This window comes from Saccopteryx bilineata, chromosome 7 (assembly GCF_036850765.1).
Source record: "Saccopteryx bilineata isolate mSacBil1 chromosome 7, mSacBil1_pri_phased_curated, whole genome shotgun sequence".
In the NCBI taxonomy this organism is placed as follows: Eukaryota; Metazoa; Chordata; class Mammalia; order Chiroptera; family Emballonuridae; genus Saccopteryx; species Saccopteryx bilineata.
The window spans coordinates 46,542,831-46,555,232 of NC_089496.1; the positions used below are offsets into that span (position 1 = coordinate 46,542,831).

The 12,402-nt window shown below is 45.6% G+C and overlaps 1 protein-coding gene across 2 annotated transcripts in view; it reads left to right on the forward strand.

The window, feature by feature from the left end:
• The window catches only part of CHN2 (chimerin 2), a 235,154-nt gene that overhangs the window by 122,859 nt on the left and 99,893 nt on the right, over positions 1 to 12,402 (forward strand). For both annotated transcript variants that reach the window (XM_066238512.1, XM_066238511.1), the window contains exon 2: positions 5,593 to 5,631. In XM_066238512.1, coding sequence (XP_066094609.1) covers positions 5,593 to 5,631 — 39 coding nt within the window. The remainder of the gene's footprint in view (positions 1 to 5,592; positions 5,632 to 12,402) is intronic.

The window sequence follows — 12,402 nt, forward strand, 5'->3', positions numbered from 1 at the left end:
TGGATGGATGGATGGATGGATGGATGGATGGATGGATGGATGGTTGGACGGATGAATGAGTGGTGAATGGGTGGGTGGGTGAGTGGGTGGATGGATGCATACATAGATGGGTGAATATGTGGAGAGATGATTCAGGGAAATTGTAAATATTAGAGATGATATGTATCTATATGTACCAGGCACATTTTAATTCCTTTCCAATGTGGTAGAAAACCCTCATTTTCTCTGCTGTCTTTGCACTAGGATTCCATCTATTTGCCTCTGAATATAACATAGCCAAAAAGTCTGTCTTTCTCTGCCAGTAGCAACATTGCCAGGACTGTGATTTATGAGCTGCTGTCCTGAGAATTTAGTCTATTGCTGCCACAACCATGCTGTATCTGAAGAGACACAAATGTCCACAGTAAACTCAAGACCCAGAAAGAGTATAGGAGAAGAAAGAGGCTTGTCTAAATGGCTGGAGTAGAGAGCTGGCTAGAAGTACACCTCAATTGTCTTCTCTAATGAAGACATCCCCTTCTTCAGGAAGAGGTGAATGAAAGAATATTTATCAAGAAGTAATGAGTAAAATAATCTCTTTCCTCTCCATTCCTATGGCACTTTCCATTCTAGCCTTGCCGTACAGCAGGGGTCCCCAAACTTTTTACACAGGGGGCCAGTTCACTGTCCCTCAGACCGTTGGAGGGCCGGACTATAAAAAAACTATGAACAAATCCCTATGCACACTACACATATCTTATTTTAAAGTAAAAAAACAAAATGGGAACGAATACAATATTTAAAATAGAGAACAAGTATAATAAATTTAAATCAACAAACTGACCAGTATTTCAATGGGAACTATGCTCCTCTCACTGACCACCAATGAAAGAGGTGCCCCTTCCGGGTGTGCGGCGCCCTGCCGTACAGTGTGCCACCTTCTACCCTATGCTGTGGTTACAAGCACAGGTGGCCAGGAGGCCAGTGTTCAGCAGGTAGTGAGTGTTCGTTGAATGAGTGAATGAGTTGATGTCTTTATTTCCTCTCCTAACCGATTCCTTGTGGTTAGATCCTGGATCTTGACTTTCCATCTACAACATGACTTGTGAGGTATTTGATGCCAAGGAGGCTATCAGTTGCAGGCGAATGTTTCTTGGATGAATATATGAATGCCCAGAGGCTTCTGGAAGAAATCCAAGAAGACAGTCGTCTGATAAAGAATTTGTAAAGAGGGAGGCAAATGCTGGAAGAAAGAATGAGGGAAAGGGGGTGAGGAGAAAGGGAGAGAGCCCTCTAGGCTAATCCAGTCAGCCGCCAATCCCAACCATCTGCCTAATCTCATCAGCCATGAGAACCAAGCCTGCCTAATCTGAACAAGTCCTAATATAATCAGCATGACTCAACTCTTTCCTAATCTGATCAATTACTTGATCTGGATCAGCCGCTGATTTGATCACCTGCAGCGATACAATGACAGCTAGTCCAACCGGCTGTCAAGCAAATCTGATGAGCTAATCCAATCAGCAACTGATAAAAATGGCCGCTAATCTGAACTGCCACTGATCCAATCAAAAAAGAATAATCTAATCCACCACTTTTTGATCAGCAGTTAGACTGCAGAACTGCTAAACTAATTGGCTATGGATCCACTCATCTGTTAAACTAATCATCCTTTGTGACCTGGTGTGCCCGATCTGATCACCTATGATCTCATCAGCAGCCTAATCTAATCAGCATTCTGATCTAATCAGCTGCCTAAATTAATCAGTTGTTTAATCTTTATTTCAATATATGTAAATTAGGTAAGTTAGGGTGGCCAACCTGGCAAGGAAGACTGATGTGCGGAAGGTCTGGTAGGCGGAGCTCCATGCTCTAATCCCACCTCTGTCTCTCACTCCTCTGTAACTTTGAGAAAGCCGCCTAGTCGTTGGCATTCATTTTCCTTACTTGCCATGTGAAGAAGGTGAACCAAACAACCGCAGAAAACTTATGCCAGGTTACAAAACATAAGTGTCAGACTAGCCAAGAGTAAACTAGGTTTTTGAAAAATTTTGCGTGACACTGGGGCAAATGTGCATGTTGGTTGGAGGCAGCTAAGGATTTGTTTCAACATATTAGAAATATTTTGCCCCATGTCACTTGACCAAGGCCTCCTAACAGTGCTCTGAGCTTTCATGATTTTGGAAACATGACTCTAAGACCAAGGTAATTATAGTTGTTCCACTGAAGCGTGACAAATGGCCTCTCACTTTGAATTCTTTTATGGGGAAGAAACACCTTCCATGAGGACAGCACTGGAACTTCATTACAGGTTCCAGACAGGAGGGAAGAACAGAGACAGTCCCAGGCTGTGGTCAGGGAGGGAAGAGCATGAGCTGACCCCGGAACAGCCAGGCTAGGGTGATGTCACAATGACAACGTTCATGGGGCTTCACTGAGAACTTGCTATTTGCAAGGTACTATCTCAAGAACTTAATTCCCACAATAACTATAAGAGAGCAGTTCTGAGGTAGAAACTTTTATTATTTTCTGTTTTATAAAGATGAGTATGGGAAAGCTCTTTAAAAAAGCTAAGTAACCTACCTGCTCCAAGTTAGTTGTCAGAGGTAAGGTTGAACCCTGAAAGTGCATGTATGTATGTATGTATGTATGTATTTAGTATTTTTCTGAAGTTAGAAGCGGGGAAGACTGTCAGACAGACTCCCACATGCGCCCGACCGGGATCCACCCAGCATGCTCACCAGGGGGCGATGCTCTACCCATCTGGAATGTTGCTCCATTGCAGCTGGAGCCATTCTAGCACCTGAGGTGGAAGCCATGGAGCCATCCTCAGCACCCAGGCCAACTTTGCTACAATGGATCCTTGGCTGTGAGAGGAGAAGAGATAGAAAGAAAGGAGAGGGGGAACGGTGGAGAAACAGATGGGTGCTTCTCCTTTGTGTCCTAACCAGGAATCAAACCCAGGACTTCCACACACCAGGCCAAAGCTCTACCACTGAGCCAATTGGCCAAAGCTATGTATTCATTTATTTAATACACAGTTTTCGAATGTCTGTTATATGCCAGGCTAGTCATGCATAAATGAATGAGGCAAAATTCCTGCTTAGATGAAGTTGGGCTAGTAGTGGGATGAGACCAGTAATAACAAGTCAACAAATCAATAAATAATTTCAGATGGTATTAAGTGATATGACAGAGAGGGATTGGGGTTGGGGGAAGGCTACTTTACACAAATTGACAGGGAAGGTCCCCCAGAGGTGACATTTGAGCCAAGCCTTACACAATGGAGCACGTCAGCCATGCAAAGATCTACTGGAGAGCTTTTCACATGGAGGGTCCTCCGAGCAGAGGCAGGGACTCGGAAGAGCTTGTCTTGTTCTGGGAACAGAGGCAAGGGCAGTGTGGTTGGATGAGAAATGAAAAGGGGAAAACATCTGCAATGGAGACAAGAGGTGGGCCAAGACCAGGCGCCTTGTAGGTCACAGTGCGATGTTTCCACTTTATTCCAAACGCAAGGGGAAGACGTCGGAGGGGGGGCTTTAAGCGAGGGGGTCTCCAGTCTGTTGCGGCTCTCCTCACCTCTACGGTATGTTGCCCACAAGGAGCAACTGGAAAGTGGCCAGGTGGGCGGCGGCCCAAATGAAAGTTAGAAAAGGAGGAGCCTCTGTTTCCAATGAAACAAAAGTCTAGGTTTTCACAGAACAAGACCGAAGTGGAGAGTGACAGGTCATCTAATCTGAACTTCCAGCTTTAGGTAAGGAAACCTGAAGCGTCCAAGTGGAGCCTCAGAGCTCTAAACCCACGTAAAGGAGACCAGTTCTTATTCCATCACCTTCCCTCAGTTTGCAGGGAGCTGCACTCCAGGTTTTGAGCATTCCTGACCGACCATTCTTGGTCAGAGGGTGGTGCTTCCCTCAAAGAATAAATCTCATCCAAAATAAAACGACATTGCAGCTTTAGGGAAATGGCACCTCGGGGACTTACATTTCTGTGCAGTTTGATGTGTGCAGTGTGTGTGTGCATTGATCTTTGTGTTTGAATAATATTTTTGAGGGTACCATCAACATTTTAACATTTAAGATCTGGCTTACTGGTAAAGTGACATTGTATGGACAGTTCCAGATTTTTTTTTTTAACTTGGCAACTTAATTTATTTTCCTTGAATGTTCTTTATTAACAAACTTTCATGTTAACCCATTAAAATTGGTTTATGAAACCTATAGGATGAAATGGCTTTTGTAAGTTAAAAGCTCACTATTCTAAGATATTGTTCTCTCAGTTTGACAAAAGGGTTAAAGTTTCACTTTTATTCAGCAAACTAAGTTTGAATAACAACCTGAACCCTCATTAACAGTGTGTGTGTGTGTGTGTGTGTGTGTGCGTGTGTGTGTGTGTGTGTGTGTGTGCCGCTCACAGTGCACGGCGGATGCTGTTATCACTAGGTTTCTGACAGTACAGATTTATTTTGAATGAAACCTTTGGAGGCATTTAGTTGTCTCTGTGATAGGGTGAGGCCCAGAGAGCAACCTATTAATTGTGGAAGAGTTGAATTCAAGCTACGTGTGTAATTGAGTAGGATTTGAGAACATTCGTCACCCCCCCCCCCCCCGTTAGATTTTATTTATAACTAACATATTTGCTTCTCAGGGCAGGGAAAATGCTCAAACTATCTTATGCATGAGGTTAAGAGTTCTGTTCCTTTGCATGGCACTAGTATGTGACGGTAGCATAAGGGCAAGGACAAGGCTGTGTGACGTCACCGGAGGGGGGAGGACAAAGCCGAGCTTCCAAGCTAAAGGCCCTGAGTGACAGAACTCCTCCAGCTCGACTGTCTGTGATTTGGAGGAAAGGATTTTCCCCTCTGGCTGTTTAAGCTGGAGCGTGTTTTATGGAGGTCTTCGCCGTGAGCTCAGGAGGGCTCTAATAACTCCATCAGCATTATAAATTCAGCTGTCAGTCCCGAGACTGTTGAGTCAACAGAACAAGCAGATGGTCTCCCATTGTCTGGTTTTCAGGTGGACGAGTAACAATTTCATCCTCCCCGTTTGTCATCAGTGTTTCAGTCTGACACTTCTGACTGCGGAAAGATTTTCTGGAAATTTCCTACATCACACATTGGAGGAAATTCAAGGAGATAATGTGATTCCGATTGAATCATCAGTGTCTCTGCTGTCAGTCCTAGTCTTTTCAGAGTTGGTTCAGTTGTACAACTTTACGTCTTGCCCTTGAGTCTTAATAAATGGACTAAAGGTCTGATTGGTAACCGTGAGATAAATTAGATGTTTCTATGCCAAGCTAAGTAAATACCATTTGAAAGGATTACTAGAGGATACAGTCAAGTTTTGAAAGTCTTTTTTTAATTCACTGGGCTCTGTGAACATGGTGAAGCTATTGATTCCTGTCGTGGTAAGCAATCTGAAGAAAGTGGTGTTGGGTCCACCAGGGTCGCCATGCACATTGCGTCCCTCACGCCTGGAACTGCCCCAGAAACAAATGTGGGGACCCCTGAGATTCAATACAAGTGCTGCTGACAGACTGTCATTCCTCCAGAGAAGACACGTGTTGACAGTTTGACATACAGGCTGACGATGTGATTTTTTTTTTTTATTCTAGATGCTGAAGAATACCAGCCTCCGATATGGAAATCATACCGTGAGTACCACAATGAGAGGCTCCCCAGAAGTCTTTAGCGGACCCACCTTGCAAACAACTCCCGCCATTGATTCAGTGCCCACGAGCGGTTCCTTCTTACGGCACGAAGAACCCAAATCTTTGTGTTTTCACTAAGGAGAGCACTGGTCAGAGAAAACTGGAAAAGGCCCAGTCTCTCCTGGCCAGGATCCCCCAAGAGCCGGCTGCCTGTGACCCAGTTCAGGAATACTTAGGAAGAAAGAGATACCTTGGATTTAGGGATTTTTTTTTTCACAGTAGATCAGCAAGGGTAAATGTGTCGAGTTCTATGAATTATTCTTGGCCAATACTATATGGCGGTACGATCATATAACATTTAGAACAAACATATGAACAGGTAGCAAAGAATAATGTTTGGTCACTAAGGGTGACTTCTGAGAAACAGCGATCACTGTCTGGTCACCAGCCACCGTTCAGCTTTCCCTCGTGAAGGCCAGCAGTCACCATCAGCCCAAGCTCATTTTCTCAGTCTTAAGATCCTCCACCCGATGAAGTTCTTCTCCAGTGGGAGAGGGAGGGAGGGAGTGGGGTGGGTGGAAACCCACCGTGCTGAGGGCCGGGGGGACACAAGTGCTTGTTCACGCTCTGCTTCCAGACAACAATAAAAAATAATTATTACTATTGTTATTGATGTTCCTACTGCCCATGGAGACCTGCCGCGGGCCAGCTGCCATGCCAGCTACGTGCCTGAACTCTTCAATTCCCACCCAGCCCTGAGCAGCAGGTGCCATTATTGTCCCTGTTCTCCTCACATACTTAGAAACCACCGTGCGGAGAGCTTCAGCAACTTGGCAAGGGTTTCAGAGAAAGCCCTGGAGTGGCACTCAGGGTGGAAGCCAGGAGCAAGCCGGACCCACGGTCTGCCAGTTTCCAAAAGTGTTCTTGCTATTTAAAATTTTATACACAAGTGTATATACCTAAATAAGTAGAGGGTGGGGCAAAAGTAGGTTTACTGTTGTGAGTCTGCAAAACACAGAGTTTATTTTTGTATTATGATTAATTATGGTATTTTGCAAACAAACAACTGTAAACCTACTTTTGCCCCACCCTGTGTATACATGCGCACAGACACATATATATGTTCCTATGCCTATGTATGTATATATTTGTAGCAGAAGCAATGCAAAGCTACAGGAACAACAAGCATTGCAGAGATGCGTACAGCTGAGAATGCAAATTTCTCACGACCCTCAAACCAGCTCCTCCCCGTCTCGCACTCCTCGGGCCCAGTAGAGGACCCTGGTCGATTTGGGAAGGCGTCTCCTTCCGCGTATCTAACCTACACATGCCCAGTGAGAACGCACGCTAGTTGTTGTTGCTTCCTTTGCAAAAAATGGGTGAATGCTGGACTTGGTGTCCTTGCCTTGCTTGTTTCACTGCGCAGGTATCTTGTCTGTATCCCTTCACGTCAGCATCGAGAGCGGCGTCTCACTCTTTATTACATGAGTCTGTTCTTCCATCCGTGAAATAAAGGGCCCGTGCCGGGTCTCTGAGGGCCTTTCCAGCCTACTGCTCGGCGTTCGGGTCTTCTCTTTTAAAAGCCAGTGCTAATGACTTCGTAATTGGATGTTTTTGTTAGTTTGTTTCCTAATGGAGTGTGAAGCGCTTTGACCATAAATCAACAAAATCTCCGTAGTGAGAGATATTGGGTGTTCCGTGACTTACTGTGCCCTGTGTGCTGCTTTGCATACATTACCGACCCGGTAAATATTTGTTGAGTGAATGCCGCTACAGAGAGCTTTACTGAAGCAGAAAGAGGGCATTGGCTCAATCTCGTGTCACCTTTTGCTAGGAGACCTTGGGCCCCCCAATATAGCTCTTAAAAACACTTCTGTGTCCTAAAAAAAAAAAAGGCTAGAAAAGACATTAATAATTATATGGTCCGAGTATCAATTTTTCCTTCGTATATTGGTTTTAGGCTTCATTTTTGGATCTAACCAAGTTGGTGGCTTTTTCTTTTTTATTTATTTTTTAATTTTTTATTGCTTTTTGCTCTAGAATCATAAAACCTAAGCTGTAGAAGGGATGGTTAAAGCCATTTAACATAAAGCTAATAAAAAAAAAAACCCAGAGAAACTGGCTTCAGGCATGGTTTATTCCAGCCACGCAAAGGACATTACCAACCCCAGTGTGCATCTCTTCCGACCTTGGCTCTCCTTTCCTGGGTTTCATTCCACGATTAGCAAGCCCTCCCTTCGTAATCCCCAGAGAGCTGTCAGCAGTCTCAGGGAGACAGTCATTTGAGAGCAGTAGGCAGAAAGACAGTCTACTTCCTCCACACTTCAAAGTGTTAGAATTGAGTCTCAGCCCTGCCTGACCTGAGCCACCAATCCTGACTCCATCACTGTGGTCACAGCTGGGATGTGCTACCTGCCTTAAACCAAGCAGCTCCGGGAGACACCAATCCTGTGTAATCCATGCAGCTGGAAAGTTTGGAGTACTGTTGGAGCAGGGAAGATGGAAATGGATGCTGGGAAGACAAACACATGAGTCTGACTCAGAGATTTAGAAGAGAAAGGAACCTTGGAAATTGCCTCTCAATATTTTATATAGAGTAGATTGTCCTTCTTTTCTTTTCTTTTTCTTTTCTTCTTTCTTTCTCTTTCTTTCTTTCTTTTCTTCCTTCTTTCCTTTCCTTTCCCTTCCTTCCTTCCTTCCTTCCTTCCTTCCTTCCTTCCTTTTCTTTCTTTCTTTCAGTGCTTATTAAGTTTTTACCTTGAGCCAGATAGTGGGTTTATAACTCTAAGGCCACAAGTATGGATAAGACCAGATCTTGACTCAGAGAACCAGATTGTCACATGATATTCCTTCAGTTCCTGCTTTCTCTGCTTTCCTCCCTTTTTTGACGCTGATGCTATCACTTACTGGGCTATTTCTATAAAAATAATCTTGTCCCAGAGTATCACGTATCTATAGCTAGTTCTTAGTTTAAGACCAAACCCCCAAAATGTTAATGAAGTAACTGAGAAGAAAGCTATTGGTTTCAATTCTCAAAAAGAAAAGCTATTTTCAAGTTTGCTTTAAAAAAAAAAAAAAAAAAGCCACATTCTAAACTTTCAGCCGGAAGTGTATGAACTGGATGCCTTCATCAGATTAAGTTCAAAAGACAACCACCATGGGTATACTTGGAAAGATTTTCTTTTTTTAGAAGGCCAGGTGCCATTCAAGTGGCAGATGCTGTGGCCAACGGCTCTCCGAAGACACTCTCCTGGTCAAGCGGTCATAGCTTGTGCTGTTTTTCTAAAGAAGAACTTGGAACCTCAGTGCCCTGGTCCACAGAACGCCTGCATCGGACTCACTTGGGGAGAATACTTATAATCACTCTTCCTCAGTCCTACCCTAGATTTTGAGGGTAGTAGAGTATGTGTGGTGGGGAGGGGACCTGTGATTTGTCACACTGCACAGGTGCTACTGGGGCACACTTATGCCTGAGACTCTCCGGTTCCTGTGAACACAATCTCTTCCTTGGGCTGTTCACGGTGCCATTATAAGAAAAGAGTTCAGTACTCATTAAGACCGAACGTTCTGCGGGCAGAGCATGGCCCTCACCCTGCAGGCTGGGGGTGGGGTTGAGCCAAGGAGACATCTGAAGTATCTATTTCTCCCTCAGACCTTCATCTGTTTCCATGAGAACTGGGAGGATGGTCAATGAGCAGGATGGTGCTGTCTCAATGTCATGACCAAATGACTAGGTTCAACTCCTGGGTCCATATGCCTTCTTTAGAAACAAGTGGCTTTTAGAGGACATCCCTGCGGGATCTCATAGGTGACAGTGTGCCTGGACTTGGCTTCATCGTGACCCAGGCCATGGGCTGTCACTCAGCATTCACAGGGTTGGGTTGATTCTGTTACCAGAGGAAGGGAAGTTGTGTTCTTATTGAAGAAAAAGTTAAACATTTTTTCAGCGAGCTCTGGATTCCTATATGTGTCCGGTTTCCTGGGGAGTCGGGAACCCCCTTTTCCACCTCCACATCCTTCGGGGACCATCCCCTCCTCCACGTCCACCAAGCAGTTCATTCCAGCGCTGAGAACTCTCTCCTATGCTGCAGAGGGCCCAGGGCTAGGCGGTGTCTAGAACATGGCTGGAACCTTCCAGTAGAAGCAGACTCCACCATACGGCCTCTTAGCCCATGAAATCATGCCAGAGAGTGGCATACGGTATTGCATTTTGCTTGTGAAATGTATCTGTTGAACAAAGAAAATTCTAGAAATAACTCATTCAGACTAAGTGGCGTTTCACTTTTATGAAATGTGCCTCGGAGATGTTTCCCCGGATGTTTGTTTTGTTGCGGCTCACCCTGAAAACGACAGGCCAGGGCCATCACCGAGGCTAAGACAGGTTTCAGGGTCCCAGTTCGGACATGGCTACCGTTGCCGCTGCTCGCCATCTCATTATCCTTACAGGGACACGTAATCCAGGTGGCAACCAGGCTTCTTGCTTATTTGCCGGTTGCTTGGAACAGCACCGAGCAGATCTCGTGGGTCCTGAGACCCGCTCATTGAGACATAGCGACCGGTTAATGATGTTTGCTGCTCAGGGGGCCAGGAAGGAGAGGAGGCATCCCTGGCTTGAAGCATTTGCAGGGACTCCCTCAAAATTGCCCCTGGCTTGGACTGCTTCTGGTTGTGAGACTGGTGAGCTACAGCATCTCTCTTTATTAAATCTCAGAAAGTCCCTAAAGGACACAGCTGCAGGCTTTGCCTGTTGACACACGGGAGGAACTGTCCAGAATGTCCCCTCATCCATATCCCGTGTGATTGTTAATGACATCTCAATCTCTCAGTCATCAGGTTTGCAATCAGGTCCTGTCAGCCCTCTCCCGCAATCCGCCCACCTTCCCATCTGCATCTCCATCAGTGTTAGCTTAACTCACTCGTTCATATCCCCTAACACACTGTTCTCTCTCGCTGCCCTGCCTCCAAGGTCCCCACTCTGATCCTTCCTCAGTGAGGCGCAAGGCAGTGGCCCCCCCACTCCTGGCTGTGCGTCGGAATCTCCCGCACGGCTTTGAAAAGAACACTTCGGGGCCCTTGCCAGAGTGGCAGAGTGAGCGCCTCCAGAGACGCTGGATCGGGGGCCTGTGTCTTTATAACGGCTCCCCAGAGATTCTAATGCAAGCGGCTCCCCTTGGGATCCCTGCTCTCCCTGTGTTAGGGAGCAGCTGGTGAGGTTAAAAAAAAAAAAAGACAGACTTTGGAATCCGGAAATTGGCCTTCAAATTTTGATTTCATCATAACATCCGTGTGAACCTGGGCTTGTTCAGAGCTTGGTACCCTTACTACTTCGTCAGCGAGAGGGAAGTGACGGTTGCCGTGGCAGTTCGTTGGGAAGGTTAAATGAGAAGATGCAGACGAGTCATCTGGCACTTGGGAGGTGTCCAGAAAATGGCAACTTCTGTTATTCTGAACAGTCTTATTCTTATTATCATTACTCAGGAACAGACCAGGTCGTGTCACTTCCCTGCTTAAAACACGTCACCTCCGCATTGCAGACAGAAGAACGTCCATGCTCCGTAGCGTGACCTTCAAGGTTCCATTCCATATGGACTCCTCCCGCATCTGCCCCGCTGGTGCAGAGACACACTGGACTCTCACTGGCCAATCAGCATGTCATTCCCTTTCCCTTCTGGGGCTCTTTCCCCCACCTGTAATGCCTTCTCTGTTCTCTACCTGCAGAATCTCCTCTAATCCTTTGGGGAGAGCTCCATGCCTCTCCCTCATAAAGTGCTTGGCCAACCCTGGTTTTGATTTTCCACATACAAGGCCCTCATTGGATCAAAGTCTCCTGGAAGGCGTGGATTGTGACCCACTGATGATTGGATACAGTTCATTTGTTCACCAAATATGCATTAAGCATCTTCTATATGCCAAGTCCTGTTCTAGGTGCTGGGGTACTGCAGAGAGTAAAGTCCCTGCCCTCAAAGAGCTTATACTATGTTCAAGAGAGACAGTACACAGAATGAAGTGTATTCGTAGTGGTGAGTACTGTGAAGAAACAGAGCAGTGCAAGGGAGCAGAGTGATGGGATAAAATTTTATCCCAAATCAAGCAAGCCAAGGAAGACCGGAATGAAGGAAGAGTGAGAGCCAGATGGCTATCTTTTGAAAGAGCAATCCAGGTGGTAGCAAAAATAGCAAGTGCAAAGGCCCTGGGGCATAAGAAAAACAAATCAGGGCTTTGGAATCAAAAGGATACATTTTAGCTGGATTAATAAAATGTCGTTTCTGGCATATGCCAGGCATTCAGGATGCTGGTTTCTGTCTCTTCCCCCTTTCTCTCCATTCGCCCTCAAAACCTCCATGTAATTCTGACTATGGTTACTGGTCTAGAGCACATGTTCAACTATTTTCTGATATGATTTGCAAAGGAAGGCTTCGCTAAAAGTGCCTCTCTTGTAACAGGTATACTTCCTTTGTGACCTCCAAGGGAGGCATGAAATATGGTATCTACAAAGCCATTCCAGCCGTGCCCCCAACATATAATTGTTGGCGTCAAGAGACATTGACAATGGGAAGAGAAGGGTGACAGGACTCTCTGGATTGGGTTATGCAATTTCCCGGAGCTCTAAACTCTAGGAACTGATCTCTTTGGTTCTCATTATACTCATTAACAGCAACATCCTGCTGAAAAGCAGTCAGTCGTGTTGGGGCTGATCCAAGAGGAATAAAGGAGACTCTCTCCTGATTTAAAGTGAGCATGGACCCCACTGCGATGGTCAGCGGCATGTCCACA